General features: G+C 38.8%; 1 protein-coding gene across 5 annotated transcripts in view; it reads right to left on the reverse strand.

The window, feature by feature from the left end:
- The window catches only part of LOC131231709 (F-box/LRR-repeat protein 4), a 96711-nt gene that overhangs the window by 19636 nt on the left and 56755 nt on the right, over positions 1–20320 (reverse strand). Inside the window, exons 7-8 of one of the 5 annotated variants that reach the window (XR_009164521.1) lie at positions 15813–15963; positions 954–1128 (exon numbers count right to left, since the gene is read on the reverse strand). The exons of 1 other annotated variant lie outside the window; for it this stretch is intronic. Coding sequence is in view for 3 of the 4 variants with exons in the window: in XM_058227997.1 (XP_058083980.1) it covers positions 2009–2278; positions 15813–15963 (421 nt within the window). In the remaining variant the exon portion in view is untranslated. Of the gene's footprint in view, positions 1–953; positions 1129–1158; positions 2279–15610; positions 15723–15812; positions 15964–20320 lie in introns of those variants that run through there. 3 more of the 5 variants (XM_058227998.1, XM_058227997.1, XM_058227996.1) reach the window with 3 other exon arrangements.

Genomic DNA, 20320 nt, shown 5'->3' on the forward strand with positions numbered 1-20320 from the left:
TCTATTTGACTTGTATATGATCCACTTTTGAAAGTTATCAAATGTTCATCTCTCTAAGTATGTGTTTGCTAAAGTTAGATTATATGCCAATGCCATAGTGAAATCAATAATAGCTTCCCCCATCTCATTTCTTCTCCCAAACCATATCCTCTATATACCCTCTCATATCCTATACTTTCTTTTCCTACACGACCATTTAAGTCTCATCTTATAAATATCATCTTTCCATTTGGAATTTCTTACATTGGTCCATCAATATGCTCACAAAATTCTCTTGATTCTATCCTCTTACCCTCCTTGTCGCACGTATGCATTTAGTACATTGGTTTTATCTCCTTTGCTAACACAAGTTCTATTAATAAAATCCTGTGACTTGCTCTCTTAACATTCACAACTTTTTCTTTTAAATCATTATCTACCCCTATCCCCACCCCATTTTTATTATTGCCCTTTCCCATATACCAAAGGTATTCAATAATAGTGATGGCTGATGTAACACATGGCCATGATACCGTTACCATAATGGTCGAATTTTTTTAAAAAAAATTAAAAAAATCTTTTTTTTAAAGAAATGAGAGGAATTCAAATATGTATTCTTTTATGGTCTTAAACATGTTTATGATGGTGTAATGGGCCATTCTTTGGTAATACTGTTGTCTCAGGCTGTCCAATGATTTTATTAACCTGAGGGGCTTAGATAGACTTCTAAAAATTCCTATATTTACTTTTCTATATATCTAATATGAATTATATATATATATATATATAGATAGATTATATGAGCATGAATCTAATGATGAAACAATATACATAACCATTTTTACCACAAACAACAATAGTGTAGCAGCATAGAACCATAAAGATATTAATGCATGAAGTATAAAGTGAACTCTCATAAGTTAGAAGTGATAAAATCATGCCAAAGGACAAACATAAATACAAACATTACTCACCAATCGCGCTAGCACTAGAAAGAAAATCGTGCTGCTAGTGGTTGTTCAACCTCCATATCGTCGTCAACTGACTGTGGCTATGGAACGGGTGTCGCATATCCATAATAAACGGAGGGAAAGACCATGTCAATTAAACCCGAGGATGACTGATCATGATCATCACCACCACTGGCATCTGTTGTGTTGAACACTTGAACCCGAATAAGAATAGTCACCAGCGCTAACGTAGACACATAATCATGTCATTGCCCTACCCATATCGGTATTGCTGCTGATACTACAATGATGAATGACTTGGATTTGGATCTTGATATTTATATTCATCGTATCCTATTCCATGTGGATCATATCCGGGACTAGTCTAACAAGAAAATGCCTCAGGAGCCTCCCTAAATTGTTCATGGTCATATAAATACCCATAAGCCATCCAATATCTTATTGGTAACATCTCCTCCAATGCCATTGACGTTGGCCTCCCCATCATGCACCTCCCCTGGTTGATGGTATCGTGAATCACTACACTCATAAGTCCAACCTCCTCTACTTCGCCAATGCTCATCGGCCTCGAATTGTGTGGACGGTTGTACCCTTGTGTGTCGAGCAACACCATGTGTATCATCATCATCGTCGCCATCAGTATCATCATCATTTGTCTCAGTTTCGTTGTTACTCTTTTCTCAGGTGAAATCTTCTGTAATCCTCTCTAAAACAATTGCACGGCTCTCTTGTTGGCTTATGCATAAAAGTAGTTCATGCGCCTCGACTTCCTCACTATCCACTTCTACTCGTTTCTCCCTTTGTTCCAACCAAGGTAGAAGTGAGTCATCTTCATCATAGACGTTGTCCAAGTTTATTCGATAAAAGTCGAGTTCTTCAATATGATTCGCCACACGCTTCGCATTCCATAATCTTAACTTCATGCTCTAGTGCACATAGATGAGCCAATCCAATGTCTTGCTCACAACATATTCTTTTCCTTTGAATGAATCGATCCAAATAGCACCAATTCCTCTCGCAATTGGACGAAGAAGTTGTCTAGCTCAAAACTTTTATTGTTATTGTTTTAAGAGCCTTTGCACTTTATCCAAAATTAAGCTAGGGAAAAAAAAACTTATGCACATAACACTGATATTGTCAAATGAACCACTATACATCACTAACAAAACAATTTCTATGATTATATAATAGTAATAAAACATCAGTTTCTTACCTAGATTTATTTGAAAAATTGCCCTTTGTGCAAGTGGATCTAAGAAGTACCCTGATGAAGTCCATATATTTCCAACTATGGATAATACGCCATAATATCCATATTGTTTTAAGCACTAAAATAACAAAATGTGAATATAATCAATAAGTAATGGGTAATAATTAAAGAGTTGTGAACTCACTTGGTTTAATGCCCTTATTTGCATATCTAAATTAGACTCTAATTTCTTCACATTTTTCAGCCCAACACGAACCTTTGCATCCTCAACAAATAATGCAATATATTGATTTCTCAGATTTAAATAGTAGTCTACATTACAATAATGAAAACAATAAAGGGCTTTAATGATTATATGAAAAAAATGACTTAGTGATAACTAATAAGTGCATAGTGAATGTCCATGAGACATTAATAGAGTAAGAGTGATATATAATGTGCATCACATATATATTATTACTTGTTGCATGAAGGTCGTGATGAAGCTGATTGGGCCAACGTTTGTTGATCCTCTTCCAATAATCTTTGTAGTTCTCATAATCTTGATGAATAGTAAGATGTGTTATTCATAGCTTCATAGGGGAAGCCCATGTTAGGTATCTTGTTGAGTTCTACAAGATGGACTCATTAGTAGTTCAATTACCTTAAGGATGTATTGGACTTTCTTTCAATATTTATTGTTGCTTTTAGTCTCCACAACCTCAATTGATGTCTTTTGTCTATGCTTTGTATTGAGCCACTCCCAGGAAGCAAACATGAACTCTCCCCTATACTCATATAACCTCTCAAGGGCAATAAAATTTATGGCAAATCAAGTTGCTACATGCGTAAGTAACTCTCTTCCTTTCGTGAACTTCCTCATTATGGAGACTACTTAGTTATGATTGTGGATAAATGTTGTGACTTTCCATGCTTTTTCAATAATTTTGCAACATTTTTCTTCTTTCCAGTATCTTCTAGTGTAAGGTTGATACATTGTGCAGTACATGATGATGAGAATAACTGTATTTGCTTCTCCTTTAACATTTTTCAAGCCAATTTGTATGATGCTTTATTATTAATGACAATTTGTACAACATTTTCCTCTCCAATTTCATCTACCAACTTATCCAAAATATCGAAAATATATTGCTTCCATTACAACAAATGCATTAATGCCTTTTCGGAACTTTATTCCCAAGTGGTAGTACATCATATAGTTTATCATGCTCTGTCTAGTTGGTCTAGTTCAACCATCACACATACAAGTGCATTCTCTACTCTGTCATATCGGTCTAAAAGTGACCACATACGCCCTTACTTCTCTGTAGTCCGCATTTGTTCATTTCTCCCTAATCTCACAAGTTGCGGATGCACAAACTCCTTCACCTGCCTCTATTGTTGCATCTATAACCACTCAACAATAAGGGAAGTGCAACATTTGAAGTTGAAGTTAAGTTATCATGTATGAATGGCTTGGTTGCTGCCTACTAAGCTTCTCAACCAGTCTTTCCTCACATTTTCTTCCAACTTCCTCTACTTTGTTGTCTCCTTCCTAAACAAAATAGGATCACATGAGCCCCCCCAGCTCCACCACATCCACATCATCAGCAATTGAAAGAGCACATGTGAAGTATATTGTTGGTTGAAGGCACGCCGTAAACCACCAAAATACCCTGATTCCCACTCCCACCCCACTCCTCCCACTAACACTCCCAGCCCCACTTCAACTGTCTCCCCTACGTCACGAACTGACCCTTGACGTTCTTCATCTTTACAATCGGTGGCGCATGCTCTCTCTCCTCGCCATTGTCACCTCCTCATCAAAATCCTCACTAGAGTCACATTATCATCATCACCCACACCCATATAATCAGGACTAAAAACCTCTACCTAGGCCATTGTTCGAAATATCGATATTGCGTTACGTATCGCACCCTTGGGATACGGATACGCATTGGTTATCACATGGGATGTACTGGTTGTATTGCATAATGTATCGCTCTTGTTGGAAACATAGGGAAACATTGGGAAATTGGTCAAACTTTTCAATGAAACTTTAGTGATTGTTAAAAATGACATAAATACACACTTATAAATCAAAACATTACAAAAAACAAGTGCACATAATAGGTTTTCTTTGTATGGGGTCCTAATCTATGTGTTGTCTAACTGAATTGATGCAAGTATATTCAAATTTTATTCATATAATTTATAAATGTAAGAAGACGTGTGGAAACACAAGCAATAATGTAAGTGCTAATGTTTTAAGCACACAAGTAGCTGTCAAATTTCGTAGACAAAATGTATACGGTATGGAACTTCAGCACACTTCAGCTCTCTTTGACACTTTAAGACTAGAGCGCAACTCAACATCTCCAGAGTAGAAGGTTCGGAACAATTTCAAGAGAATGATCTTAGAAAAGACCCTAGGATAAAGTGCAACATTATGGTTTTCCAAACTTTAACTTGTGGCTAATTTTACTTGAAAAATAAAGAGTGTTCGGCCAGCCCAACCATCACAGAGCAGCCCGAGATCAGCCTGGGTCAAGTTTCCAGCCAATTTTATTTTTTTTAATATCTTATGGAGCTTCGTCCAGCCCGACCCTGCCTTCGGCTTGCCGAACCCAGCTCGAGTCAGCCCGAGGTCGACCTAGGTCAAGTTTACAGCAATATATATTTTTTGATTTTCGGAAGCTTAGGCCAGCCGAACCCCGTCTCCGACCAGTCGAAGCTTGCTCCGGCCAACCGAAGATTTACTCAGGCCAACCAAAGTTTTGATAAAATCAAATCCCGTGAGATCTGATAGTCATTGAAACGGTATTGTGAAAATCCGGCCAGCCGAAGGGATTTTTAGGCTGACTGAATATCCAAATTTTTTACTATAAATAGAGACCATTTCTCATTGTTTAAAACACGAAAATTAGAGAGAATTCTTCCACAAACAAAATAGAGTAATTCTAGTCTTTTTCAAGCTATTTGCTTAGTCATTATTATATTTTTTTTATAGCTTATTCAGTTCTCTTCTCAAGTAGATTTAAATTCCATTAGAGAGTGCTTTATACTCAACTTGATATTTGAGAATTGAATATGCAACTTTTAGGATTTTATTATTTGAGAAATCATATGTCCCTAGATCCTTCTTGGTCAAGCATACATTGGTTCATCATTATAAAAGAAAAAGGATTGCTACATCTATTGAAGCATCTACTTTTAAAAGGCTTCATCAGTATTTTTGCATTGAAATTCGTCTACAAGAAAATAAGTGTTTACTTTCAGTATATTACTTTCATTTTGGGTTTGTTGAGATTGCCTGGAAATCTCATCGGGTCGTGGAGTGGTTAGCCCGTGAAAATCATTTGAGGTTTTATTGTGGTGTACCTGTGAAAATCACAAGAACCGTAAGAGGTTATTGAGGTGATTCTGTGAAAACCTTGAAAATAGTGAAAAGCCAAAATTACGAGCAGTAATTTTGGGAGTGGAGTAGGTGTGTGTTAAACACCGAACTACTATAATTCTCTGTGTATTGTGGTGATTAATAATCTTATTCTCTATTTTATTATCATAAAATATTGGATTCAAGGACGTCGTGAAATAAGGTCGTCTTATGACTTAATTGAAATCAAGATTTTCATATCTATTGCTATCCCCCCCCCCCCCCCCCAAAGGACATGTAGCTCGACTACTTACAAATACATTTACAAGCAAGTTAAGAATCACTAAATTAGGTTACATACATGTTTGATTTTATGTTTGGACACAAAGATTGCAACCGATTTGCGAGAAATTGAGAAATTTTGATTTTTTTTTCAATTTTCCACAACTTGGACCATCTCCTCCAAATCTCGAAATCGAAGCTAAATTTGTAACAATTTGACACTGATTTAAAATGATTCACAGAAAAGAAAAGGATCGAAAAAAAAAAAAAAAAAAAACTTGTCAGATCGAACATGTGAGATATATCGCACTGCATGTGCGTTTCGTATCGCGCAAGTGGGATACACAATATATTGTGGTATATATCGGTTGATATCGTTGTATATATCGAGTGATGTTGTCGATACTTAAAACACTGGCCTAGGCTTCATCTAGAGCGTCTTTCTTCTATATGGTAGCTTTTTTTCCCTTAATCTCTTTGAAATTCTTCCGCATCATCTTCCCTCTCTTAACACGGTTGGGCACCCAGCGATTTGCCCCTTTTGATGTGTCAAATGTTAGTTTTACTCATAGGAATCCTCCAGCCATAATAATTGCATTTTATGGCATGCCTATTTGTAACGTCTCGGAAAAATCCGTACAAGGACCTGAGTACCACCTCAAGCAGAAATCACCCAAGACCAAAACCTTTAGGAATTAGGTTAATATTAGCAAGTGCTAAACCAGAGTGCTTATGAAATTAGCACTAATCACTTTAAATATGATCTGTAAGACGCAAACCGTGCAGAATCATTGACGCTACATTACCCTGAAATCTAGAATCCGTCCTTAAACCCGGTTGCTCTCGGGAGCACACCGAAACTCCGTATCGGACCTGGACCGCACGTCCAAAGTCCGATTACCCCGAAACTATACAGTTATGACCGCATGACTGGACTTGACAACCCATTCGGAAATCAAGTCTTAACTATGTCTAGAAATGCACAACTTGAGCCCGAAGCGAAGAGTGTGAGAAACGTGAAAATATTTAGAAATAAAAAATCCGAATTTAAGTAATCTGAGTCGTGTCGCTTGCGGGCCAAATATAAGGATTCAGACCGTCAGAATCTGACCCAAATACACACTCGGATCAGGAGAAATGTCCCACACATGTAAGTGTACTTATGACCCTGATCGAGTGACCTTGACCGTTGAACTGAAACTAGTCCGCCACGGTCGATCTGTAAATCCGATCAGAACGAAAACTCAGCCTGACCTAAATCCATGGTCAGGGAGCTTAAGTTCGACCGCACGTAGAAAAGGGGCCACCAGAAGTGCTCCGTTGGACCGGAACAGTACATATTTGGATATAACCTAAGTATACCTTGGCCCTGAGGCTATTCCCATCAAACTTGGGCCTATATAAGGACCTTAAACCCTCTCTCTCTCACCTCATACGAATTTGAGAAACCCTAGGAGAGAGAAGAGAAAAGAGAAAGGAAAAGACAGGAAGTGAGAGAGTTGGAAGTTCTTCCTGGGATTCGATCCCGTTACTCCACGCACTTAGCCACCCCCTCTGTATCACAAATCCGGCATTTTCGACAACGTACTTAGGTAAGAAAATCTAACCCTAATCTGTTTTAAGGTTTCAGATAGTGTAAGTTATGAAATAGCTAACCTAATTTATGCTATAGGTTGTCAATTTGCCATAGACAAAGACTTAGCTTTAAAACTGAGTTCGTTACGAGTCTACAGGTGAAAGGTGCGGACTATAAATGTTTAGGTTATGGTTTTCAAGGCTTTCAATGTCGGTTAATGGTTTATTACTGATGTGTGTGCTATTTCACATGCCAAATGCGATGTTTGTTTCGCGTTTCAGATATATATGATCTATATGGAGTTTAGTGTATTCCATATATTTGTAGAAAGGATCATATACGTATGGAATTTGATAATGTGTTTGCCATGATTAATTGTCGTGTATTTATACTAGTTGTATGTGTAACAACTCCTTGGCAAAAGGATTTACCCTAATACGTGCTATCACCAACATACGCCATGTATGTTGGAATATGTAGTCTAAGTGTTCGTGAAAATGTCTAAATAAGTACTTGGCATCAGGTACTTTATATGAGTGTTGAGATAAGATTCTCAACTAACTTAACTATGTGTATGATTTCCTCCATGTAACTTACATTCTTTGTCTGTTTTACTTAGGGGCTACATATGTGTGAATTCATGTTTAAGTTGAAATCCATCAAATGCTCATATGCTAGTATGATTGGAATTGTTGATCCATTACTATTCTGAATAGCTTGTATAATTATCTGTTATAACTGAATGTGTTTGGGACTACGGAATAGTCCAGGCAATCGGTAACAGGCCCTGATTTGGTGGCTGAGGTTGTTTTCGCCCCACAGGACGTGTTCGATGAGTCCGAGTCGTACTTCAGTTGTCGACAGTGGTTAGGCCACACGGAGTGCTCGTGCACTTCATGTCGATCAATTCGATATGCGCTCGTGCCAGTCGAGCTCGTCAAGTAACCCGATTGACCCAATGTATGTTCACCATGTATGAACGCTACTGCTTGAATCTAAGGTACCAAACGCACCAATGAAACCCCTTTAAAACCTTAGTACCTCGATCCGCTAAGACTCGTGAACCGGGCATGGTGGTATGGGACACCGTGGTCGAGCTATCGGCCTACACTGGGGTGACGAGCCTCCCCGTAGTGACCAGTGAGCAACCCAGACTCGTGAGCCGAATACGGTGGTATGGGACACTGTATTCGAGCTGTTGGCCTATACTGATAAGGTGACGAGCCCTTTTGTAGTGACCTCAAGCGTACGCTAAGACTGCGTAGAGGTGACGAGCCCTTACGTAGTAACAGGAGTACACTAGGCCTGCACTGATAAGGTGACGAGCCCTTTGCAGCGACCTAGAACCACAACATCGTATGAGAATTGTTAGGATTGACGACCCTAGATTGGATCATCGTTTGAGAATTGATATAAGGGAGGTACCTTAGCTTCCCAATCCTGCTGTATGAAAAGGACTAATAAGAACTTGGTAATCACGTTCATGCACCACATTGCATGTGCCGTTTGGCGATGTGTAGAGAGCACGAGGAAGTGACTGACATGCGCGACCGTTGGATGAAGATCGCTAAGGGAGTGCAGGCGAGAGCATGCATCATTTATTCATACCATCCTGCATTAATCAGAGTATCTAGGGATGTTCGATTGTATTGTTTTATCATCACTGCTTGACTGAATTGATAACATGTTAACATTTGCTTTATTGTTCCACTGAGTTGATCACTCACTCCCACGTTACGAGACGGTGTCTTGAACACCAACCAGACCCTGTTGTAGGTTCAGACGATGGCGCAGCCTGTGAGGCGGAGCCGGACTTTGAGGATGATGAAGAGGCATTCTCATATATGCAGTATTCAGGTGGGTTCTCGTAAACCGTTCTGAATCGACGGGGGCTTTAGGGTTATACTTGTAGTAGACTGTTACATTTTTGATATTTTGTATTTTGAAACAATACATGTAATTATTGACCTGGCAATGCACACATACTTTGGGGACTTATACTGATTTGTAAACTTATATATATTCGTTTCAGTCTTCCGCTTGTGTATTACAACTGTCCCTGGATTATATTTTGCTGATTTGGCTTAATCTTATTCATGTTTTATGCACTAATACAGACAACATTTAATCATCATTAAATATGTTGCATAAGTGATGCGTTGGAACTCGGGAGTTAGACTTTTACTCGACCCCCAATTTTCAGGGCGTTACACTATTCCTACCCACCCTCATAATGTTGCCATCTAATCATGGTGTGTCGTAAAGGCCATTACATAAAGGTGATGGTGGCAACCATTACAATTTACGAGTTTGTAATGGCCATAACAGCCGTTGTGAAAAAAATGAAATATAACTGCCATTAATGTCCCGTTACGCCCCCTGTAAAGGATATAACAACCCCGTAATGGTCTGTTACAAGGCAGATATAGGTTTTTTAGAATATTTTTTTTCCAACATTACGGGCAAGATATAGATTTTTCAGGTTTTTTTATCAATAAAAAGAAAAAAAGAGAGAGATTGTAACAGTCGTTACGACTCGTATCATAAAGGTAACGGTGGTGGCCATTATGGCCACCGTTACCGTTACGGAATACCTTGCATTTAATATCCTCATTTCCTTATCAGACCACCATTTATTCTGCTCAGAAGTCGCAAGTCCTAATCCAACTCAAAGTCTTACCCCACTCCAAGTTATCAAGTATTCAAATCGTCAACCCAAAACTAGTCAAAAACACCAAGCTCCTACCAAAATATAAACATATAATTTTACAACAACATTATCTTAAACAAAAAGAAACCTTAAATTTATGGGAATTTTAACAAAAAAAGAAAAAGAAAAGAAAAGAAAAGAAGAAGAAGCTAATTAATATAAAATTTACATTCAAAAACCTTTTTTAAGGGTACATTCCGGTACCTTCTTCAAAAAAGTTCCAATAAGCTACCCCATTAATCGAAGTATTTATCATTGGAATACCTTCCATTAGATTTCCTAATTGAAGTTGGGGTCAACAGTGTGAGCAAAGGGGCCGACTGGGCCCACCCTTGATGTTTATGTGAAATCTGCCTTGACAACCAGGTCCATCATCCCATCTTAGGCCAAGGGCCCACAAATCAGCCCCATCCATGATTCAGGTGGACGACACAATTGGAAACAATGCATAAGGGTAACCCTAACCCTCAAAATTGTTTCCCATAGTAGCCACCTGAATCATGGATGGGCCTAATGTTTCGTCCCCAAGCCTAGTTTTTGGTGTAGTATCTAATGATTGGAGTGAATTCTACATAATCATCGCGGCGGGCCCTATAAAATCAAGGTTGGACGTGTCCTTTGGCATAGCCCACATGAATCACGAGTCAGCCTGATTTTTTTGCCCTAGACCTAACGTGGGATTACACATCTAATGGTCGGAATGGATCTCGCATAAACATAACGGTGCACCCATAAAAAATCAAGGGCGAGCGTCCTATAAATTCCATCTTTTGGGGAATAGTTGGGAGAGGGATGCCACCCTTGACTTCTTATGAGGCCCATTGTGATGTGTACGTGAGATCCACTCCTGCCATTAGATGTGTAATTAGGCCCAAAGGCAAAAAATCAAGCTGGCCTATATTTAGGTGGGCCATGCCAGAGGAAACAGTTGCAAGAGAGATGTCCAACCTTGATTTTTATAGGGCCCACCACGATGATTATATGAAATCCACTTCAACTATTAGATGCCACACCAAAATTTCAACCCTGGGCACAAAGATATTCAGGTGGGCCATACCAAGGGAAACAATTTAGGGGGTGAGGATCATCCAATACATTGTTTCCAATAGTGTGGTCCACCTAACTCACAAATGAGGCTGATTTTGGGGCCCTAAGCTCAACACAGGGTGACGCACTTAGTTGTCAAGGTAGATTTCAAATAAACATCACGGTGGGGCCCACTTGAGTGGCCGACCCCTTTGCTCGCATGGCTTATTGAAAACCTAAAGGTGCTCCAGTGATAATTTCAACTAAAAAATCTAACTAAAGGTGCTCCAGTGATAATTACTAAAATTAATAGGGTAGCTTATTGAAAACCTTTATAAAAAGGTACCAGAATATAAATCCTATATTAAACAGGTAGTTTTTTGTAAGATTCCCTAACTTTGAATTTAAATTCAAAAGAATAGTGTCAGGCTGATTTGGGACACTGGAATACCCCCAAAACGGCTTGAGAATCATGCAATATGTAGAACTCGTCCCACTAATGCGTATCCATGAGCATTTTTTTAAGACACTGGGTGTCCCCCGTATCATAAGCATTTGACATTATTACATCCAAGAAATTTGCAGAAAAAATTAAATTAAATTCAGATGAATAGTCTCGCCAATTTGGTAGACCACTCAAATGCCTATAGAACGAGCCAAAATTCATGTAGTCCATGGGATTCATCCCACTAATATATATCCCCGGGCATTTGACATCATTTCCCCCAACAAATTTGCAAAAAAAATAATAATAATAAATTAAATTAAATTCAGATGAATAGTATTGCCAATTTGATGTACCACTCAAATGCCCCCAAAACAATTAAATTTCAGGCAATCCATGAGATTCATCCTACTACTGCATACCTCTAAGCATTTCACATCATTCCTGAAAGAAAAAAACAACATTAAATTTGGATTAACAGTATTTGCCGATTTGGTGGACCACTCAAATCGCTCCAAAATGAGCCGAAATTCATGCAATTCGTGGGATTCATGGCACCAATGTATTATCCCTAAGCATTTGACGTCATTCTCCATAAGAAATTTCAAGAAAAAATTCAAAAATAAATCTAGCACCATTCATTGAAAAAAAAAACAAAAAACAAATATATATATATATATATATATATATATATATATATATATATATATATAAAACAAACATAGCCAAATCAACCAATATCTAGCAAGATTTGGCCAATTTGGCAATATAATGTTGAATCAATACATTTGCAGCAAGGAAAAAGAAGAAGAAGAAGAAGAATAAGAACAAGAACAAGGATTTTAACATTTTTTTTCCCTCAAATTAGGCCCCTGGATCTTCGATTCTTTGAAAATGTCTAGATCTTGTGTTTTACTCTCGAATGATTGCACTACACTAGTTGAAAATACGTTAGAAACACTCCTAACAACAAAAATTCTCAAAATATGGAGGAAAATGCCCAAAAAGTCGAAAAGACCTAGTTTTAAAGCTAATTTACATGTAGTCGTTATGCTAGACAAAAAGGGTCTTTTACAGTCCTAAATTTTCGTAATGTGTAACAGGTAGCACTATTACAGTTACATAACGGCTGTTATGGTGGTTAATTGTTTGTAACACCTTGTATATACCAAAGCTTATATCCATCAATTCCTACAATTTTGGCCCTTTTCCATATGATCACCTGAACATGAGATATGTTAACCCACCTACATTTCAGCGTATCTACCAACTCCATACTATTACATGTCAATTTTCCAATATTCCTATGAGACGAATCCTATTTTTATGGACTATCTTCTTTACTCGCGCGTGTCTAGAATGGCAGGGAACCCTTGCCTACTTCTCACAACAATTGGGTGTTGGGTGGCACATAGCTTCCAAGGGATGCCCTAGCCAACCCTTATTCATTTCTCACAGAACTCAGGTTCCATTTGATGGGGACATCACGCGAACTTACGCCGCCCCCCCTACGCACTTACGCCAGAATGAGGGCCCAACCGTCGATCTGGATAGATGACGACGTCCAGGGAGGGCCTCCTAGTTAGAAGACAGTTTTGGTTCAAGAGAGTGGGCCCGATAGCCAAGAAAAGCCCATCATGGGATCTCATGATCGTGGCCCCCTAGTCGGATTAATTTCATATTTTAGGTTTTGCTTCTTTATGTTATTTAGAACATTGTGAACGCTTTAGATTTCTTTGATTGGTTTTTATTTCAGTTTACTTCATCGCCACGTAATAGGTTACGCACATGGCGCGAGTTTTAGGGTATATGGTTTTCCCTATAAATAGGCACCCCTTGTAGTTCTTTTGATTCATTGAATATTAATAAAAATTCTGCGTTTTTCTACTCTCTAAATTGTAAAGCCTAATTGGGTGCGAAGCCCTCCCTTCATCGAAGGGTTAACTACCGTAGTGCAAAGCCACATCTATCCCGATTCGCCCCCATCCATCGCCATCTCTACTACCCATTTTCTACCATCCATTCTCATCTCACCCTATCATCTATACTTCGAATCAATCATCTATTGCAGTAATTCTCCTACTCACAACAAAATTTTAGAATCTGTCCCTATAGGAGGGCTGAAACTTGCGAAGCACCATGCACAAACAGTACATCGGATCGAGATGAGATTTGGGGGTTTTGTAGTCCATCCCTGGCCAACCAGGGGCAAGGTGGCCTTTTTCTGAATAGTGGGCCTCACACACGTGCGGCCGGGATCACACGCATGTGCGTCTAAGCCATTGTTGTTGTCCACGCATGCGGTACTTCTCTGGTTCGTCTCTCTCCTCTCTTTCACTCCACTTTCACCCAAAATCCCTAAACCTAACCCTAAATTACTCAAATCCCCAATTTTATGCCCCTTTTCTTACACTTGGGTTCCCCGAATTGGAATTTCTGAATCCCTTGGATTAGGGACTAATTACTATGCATGTGTGGATGATTATTTCTTATCTTTGAGTATCATTTGGTTCTTAATTTTTATTGATCCAGCTCTATCATGTGCAGGCCTGGACCCGCATAGATTCCCCTTAATTGAATGTTTGGACTTTCATGTGGGATATGGAATTTGTGTAATTGTTTCTGAACAAACGTGATCTTAAGATTGAAATCTCGCATATCATATTTAATTTTCATGTCCTGCATCACCAATGCAGCGCATCGCTTACAGAAAATGCACTATTATGAATTTGGAATGCCATATTGGTTGGATCAGATTCTTTGCTCTATCAAGGGCCTAATTTCTTTGCTCTTCATTCCATTGCATTTATATGGTATCCTTTCAATGACGTGATCGGGAAAGAGGACTGGCTGATCAACTTTAGAGCAGGAAGCAATTCCAAGTACCAAAAAAAAACTTCTTGATGCAACCCAGGGAATCTAAAAATTCATAGTAGCTAAGGAGCTAAACCGGGAGAACCCACGATTGGGTGTAACTAGAAGAGATCAAATTGGGCTCTAGCAGTCAGGAGTGGGTGACTTAATTGAACCAGAAAATTACTGCCATTTTGATTGGGCCAAAGCTTTCAAGGAGTCCTTTTCCCGGCCCAATTTGTGGACGGAGATTCAAGGAACGCCATTGCATTGGCATCTGGGAGTTTGTGAATTGCTGGATTACTTTCTGTGTAAATGAAATAAGAACAGTGACATCCTGATTATGTTTCTTTCAGGACAAATGATTTTACTGACTCTCCCCCTAAGGAGTAGGCTGATTTCATCTGCATTAGTTCATCTCAATCCACTAGTTTTACGGATATTTTACCTCCACTTGAGTTTATATTTTCATAAATCATTATTTGCAAAAAGATAGATCATTATCTTTTCTCAAGAAGACATAAATTTAGAAGTGAAATGATGGGTATGAAATATCCACACCAAATTACAGTGTGAAACATTGTCATAAAGAACCAATGACACCATAACTTGGCAGTTCTGTACCATCTTCCCTGCCAACATGCCCCTTGTGTAGGAGACCTGTACCATGAAAAGGGTAGGCCCACAATGAAGATCACCCGGCACAAAAATCAGGCCAGTCTGCTCATCAGATGGGCCACAGTGTTGGAATCAATGGACAACTGATGGTCTGACTCAGCATAGAGATGTGGCCCGCCTAGTGAGTGGACCAGAATTATTTTCAAGAAGGGTAATCTTCATTGTGGGCATACTGTTCCCATGGTGTGGATGTAGCAGGAAAGATGGTACGACACCAAGTAGTGGTGTTGTTGCCTTTCAACAATCAATTATCTTTCATAACATCAAACAACTGTTAGTGTTAAGTGTGAGGATCACATGTTTCACATTGAACCATCTCTCCATGGTAAATATCGTAGAAAGTTATCAGCAAGATTCCGTCGTGGTTAGCTCATTATGACTGGTGAATTTCAGGCATGTAATCGGACCATTCATCTGGTGGGCCACGCTGTGGATCACCAGAAGCTCAAAAATTACTATCTGGCAATCATAGGCATCAGAGGACTCTATACTTGCAGAATGGGGATATTTGTTCAATTTTCATACCCATGTATTTCTAGGCCACAAGTCACGCCATTAGAATCACTCAACTTGAGCATAGTTGGGTCCATGCACAACCTCCAGTGGATCCCACGGTGGAGCCAATGGATGAATGCTCCTAATTATAGCCAGATTGCAGAAACACCCAATTTAGTCTCATTTGAGAGAGAGAGAGAGAGAGAGAGAGAGAGAGAGAGAGAGAGACCACCTGAAGAACACTGACATCTAGATAAACAAGTCGAGGGCAGCCTCTTGCAATGGCTGTCAGACCAGCATCACCAATCTTGTTGCACCCACTGACATTTAACAGTTGAAGGGAGCACCCTTGACCAATAGCAATAAGTGCATCATCGCCAACCCTAGTAATTGGATGCTGAATTTAGATCAAACTACAGTTCAAATATTTACCAAACAAACTCGCACAGTAAATTGTGATAGCAAAGGGATATCCTAGGAATTACTGCACTCAGGATTAGATGCCACAAAACAATGAAGTTAATTACACCAAAAGCATGATGACTGCAGTAGATAAAACTTTCAAAATATAAGAACTAACATGAATATTTCCATGAAAGCTGTTAGGAGAGAAGAATCACAGTTTTTCATCTCTTATTCCTTTCATATTGTTTCGTGTATTTGTTGCACTGCCCTTGAGTCAAGGACTGTTTACGTAACTGTACAACACATTTAAATAATAGGTTTCTCTCAAGAAACTAGAGTTGTAAATGGACCAATTTGGCCAAGCTGTTCATGTCCACGGCCCAAGGGAATACGATTGGGCCCAAATCCAACCCAAGCCTGCCACAGACCCAAAAATGAAGTCCATGTCTAGCCCATTACACAGAAAGGAACCTGCTAGACATCGGACCAGACCTGAATCCAAAGCAAGTCTGAATCCAGCCCATACCCAGGCCAAATCGACCAGAATCAAGCCGGACACAAGAAACAAAAGAAAAAAAAAACAGAAAATATGTATACAACATTGAAACCATTTTAGGGCCACACCATTGTTGGCCACTAAAATGCAACAATCCTAACCATTTAACTACACTAAGTCTAGGAAAATATTGACAGCTTGGGATTGTTATGCTTCATTCTGTTAAATATTACTAATAATATGTAACAAGAAAATCTACATATACTATTTATTAATAGTATACAAATATTAATAAAAACACTAATATTGCATTGTGAAAGGTGTGCATCCTTCCCCACTGGCTAAGGTGTGGAGGCCCTTCATCCCTTTCAGAGAAGAAGCCTTCGTGTGGGATTGCTTTGGCTAACAGAATACTCCCATCTCAAGGGGCAAAGGTTCATTCCCTCCTCCCTAAGGGGAGTTGTTGAGGAAAAGGCTCCTTTGCTATTTTGTGGGGTATTTTGAATGAGAAATTTGAGAATTTTCAAAGAAAAAAGGGCTTCCTTGGCTTCTCTAAAACAAGGTATTAGGCAATAGTAACAGACGGCCATGCAACCATTACGATACAGACCATAATAGCCATTATGACCCTATAACAGCCCTCACAGCCTTGTAACATTCAAAAAATTTTAAAAGGAAACTAAACAGAAAAAGAAAAATGAAGAAGAAAATATTCAAAAAATGTGAGGATCCCAAATATGTATTTCTTTTCTAGTTTTGAACCTGTATTTGATGGTGTAATGGGCCATTCTTTCGTAAGAATGTTGTCTCAAGCTGCATGATGCTATTAACTTGAGATTGACTCTAAAATAGTAGACTCCTATATTAGGCTTCTAAGCAACTAAATATCAATACATAATTAAGATTGTAAGTCTACATATGAGTGATAATGAGTTGATGACACAATTATAGGCCATTATGTAATCACTATATTTAGGCTCCAAACACAAGTCAAGCATGATTCAATGAATTAGGGTCCATTACGTATAAGTGCAACAAAATGAAGATGGAAAAATGAAAAAAAAAAAAGCAAAAAAGCGATAGGTAACCCCTTCTGATAATTCCCAACATGTTTCACTCCACTTCAATTCATCAAATCCCACTCAATTTTTTGTTTTCATCCTCAAAATAGTCTTATATCTAGTTTCTAAGCTTCCTAAATAGAAAAACAAGAGAAATTTTGAAAATAAAAATTTTCAAAATGGGGCCTTTATGGTCAAATCAGCTTGTAACAGCATATCAGCCCAGTAACAGTGCCATATGGCCCATTTTTTCCATAACGGTCTGATTCACCCTTGTATCGCGTAATGAAATACAGGGCTGACTGTATCCCTTACATGATGACCTTTACAACTGTAACATAACCGTTTTTTAATTCCACGGTCTAAAATGGAAGACTCAACCCAATGGCGTTGGAGTGGGCTTTGGTCACTTGCACATACATGGATGTGAGAAGTTAGGGAGGTAGTTTCTCATGGGGTCACCTTGTCATTCCTGGATTTGGGGACCGATTCCTCTCTTTTTCTTGTCTGGTTGTTGTTTTGAGATGATTTCTCATCATCTCTTTGTTTTCTTCTTGTAGCTTTTGGCTCTTTCCGGCAATAAAATTTTCAGTTGCCATTTGAAACAAAGGAAAAGTTATGAAAAAAATTTAAAAAAAATAAAAATTTTAAAAAAAATAAAGAAAGAAAGAAGAAAAGAACATAAAAGAAAAGAAAAGAAAAACCTAATTAAGTCATTTGGGCCATACCAAGCTAGGCTATCCAGCTCAGGCATACTAGTCCTGAACCTGACCCTATTAACAATCAGGGTAAAATGCAGTCCCAAGTGTCATCCATGGGGCTAAACATCCAGCCAAAACAGAGCTGTAAGTAGGCTGGACTTGGGCCAGGCTCGTGATAGACCAACCAAATTACCACCCAATAGGGAACCATTCTTTTTGCTCTCAACAATTTTTCTTTTCCTTATAGCTATGCCACTGACAATTGCAACAGTGTAGACGCAGGATTGAAGGCCATCATTGATTGTCAGTATCTGTCTAGTGCCATTCCAATTGCATTTTGTACCACGGGATTGAAAGTGAATTCTAGAACTAATGAGATATAGTGTATGTGCAGTGTTGATCAATGTGAGAGATTGAGAGCATAGATATGGGCAACTTTGCTGTTGGATAGCACATTTGATCTAGACGTCCAGGCCTTGTGTTCAGATCGACTCTGTTCAAATTTTCTAGAATCTTATCCGTCAGTCTTTTGATATTATTAGAAGACATTGATGCTTCAATCAGATCTGAGACGACTAGTGGCTGTTCCGGAGATATCTCTGGCCAGATTTGGGTCAGGTTCTTTCTTAAGCGTCAGGATTGCCACCGTTCAGGGGTTGTAAAAGGGAAGATATCTTAAATCTTATGGGAGATCTTTCTTGATTTACTTGTAGGGTCATTGGATGGTATTTCACCATCGTCCCCTCGCACTTTTTTCCTTTCCAGTGCTTGGGGTTCTTTTTGTTTGGGTCTTAATTAAATTATGTTGCCATTAAAAAATAACATTGACTATAAAAAGGCGGAAATTGAAGCCATTAGGCTCAGACTGAAGATTTTCAAGGAATAGTTTTCTGGACCTCTAACCATTTTACGGACTTTGGGCTTCAAAGAAAGCTTTAGAGCCTTGGAGGTTCCCTTCCATTGTAAATTATCCTCGTCGTGTCTCTCCTTTAATCCTATGCCTAGACTATAGTTGTACAAGTATGAAGTGAAGCAGCAACGGATTTGTTGAAATGATAAAGTTCCTTGATATACATTGATACACCACACTCTGATAGCTTAAGCTTTTAGAGTAAATGGTTGTTTGACACGGTATCAGAGCGGAATGTCCTATGTTCGAATCTCAAGAGCAGCAAATATGCCTCGCTAATATATTATTCTCCCACAGGGGGTCAGGAAAATCAGGTCCGGCCTAGGGACCGGGAAATCAAGCTTGGCCTATTTATGGTGTGAGTGTCCCTCCACCCTTGCTAGTATGTTCCCATGCGGAATTCCCACCCCGCATGTGCGGGGGGGAGTTGAAGTGATAAAGTCCCTTGATATACATTGATACACCACACTCTGATAGCTTAAGCTTTTAAAGTAAATGGTTGTTTGACAAAATTCACTCGCAAGAGCCACACCTGATTAGAAGGATAAACAACTAGGAAGTGGGAGTGGGATTGCGGGAACGAAATTCCATAGCGTGATTCCAAGTGGGAGTGGCACATGGTTAGAAAGTTCGTGCAACTAAGGTCTAGACTAGAGAAATGAATTTGGTTGCAGGCTGACATCTCGTCTCATGGTCAATCAATCCATCCACTCCTATCCATTAGCATGATGGACAATGAATTGAAACCTTCAGCTTCCTTTTAATAAATTCATTGTTGATCAAAAAAGTCATGTAGTTTGGACTTCTCTGTATATCTTTTTGCATCCCTTCATCCCTTTGTCGTCATTGTTATTTACCAGGAATAAATATGTGCCTCTAATAAGCACATTATGTCCTATGAATATACTCTTTTCAGGAGCTTATATTTTTTGCAATATAATTTGTTACAACTTGTATAACGGTCGCAGCTAGCAGATTGAAGGAGCATTACATAAGCATCATATCAAACTTCTAACCCAGCAAAGCAACCACACACATGCAAATGAAACAAGAAACCAACAGCAGAATCCCATCAAATTTATGCTTTTTACAAGTTCAGCTATAGCCACAAGTAAGACAATTTTATATGAAACAAAAGCTTCTTGAGAAAATAATTGAAGAAACGCC

The sequence above is a fragment of the Magnolia sinica genome, chromosome 17, assembly GCF_029962835.1.
Source record: "Magnolia sinica isolate HGM2019 chromosome 17, MsV1, whole genome shotgun sequence".
Classification (NCBI taxonomy): domain Eukaryota; kingdom Viridiplantae; phylum Streptophyta; class Magnoliopsida; order Magnoliales; family Magnoliaceae; genus Magnolia; species Magnolia sinica.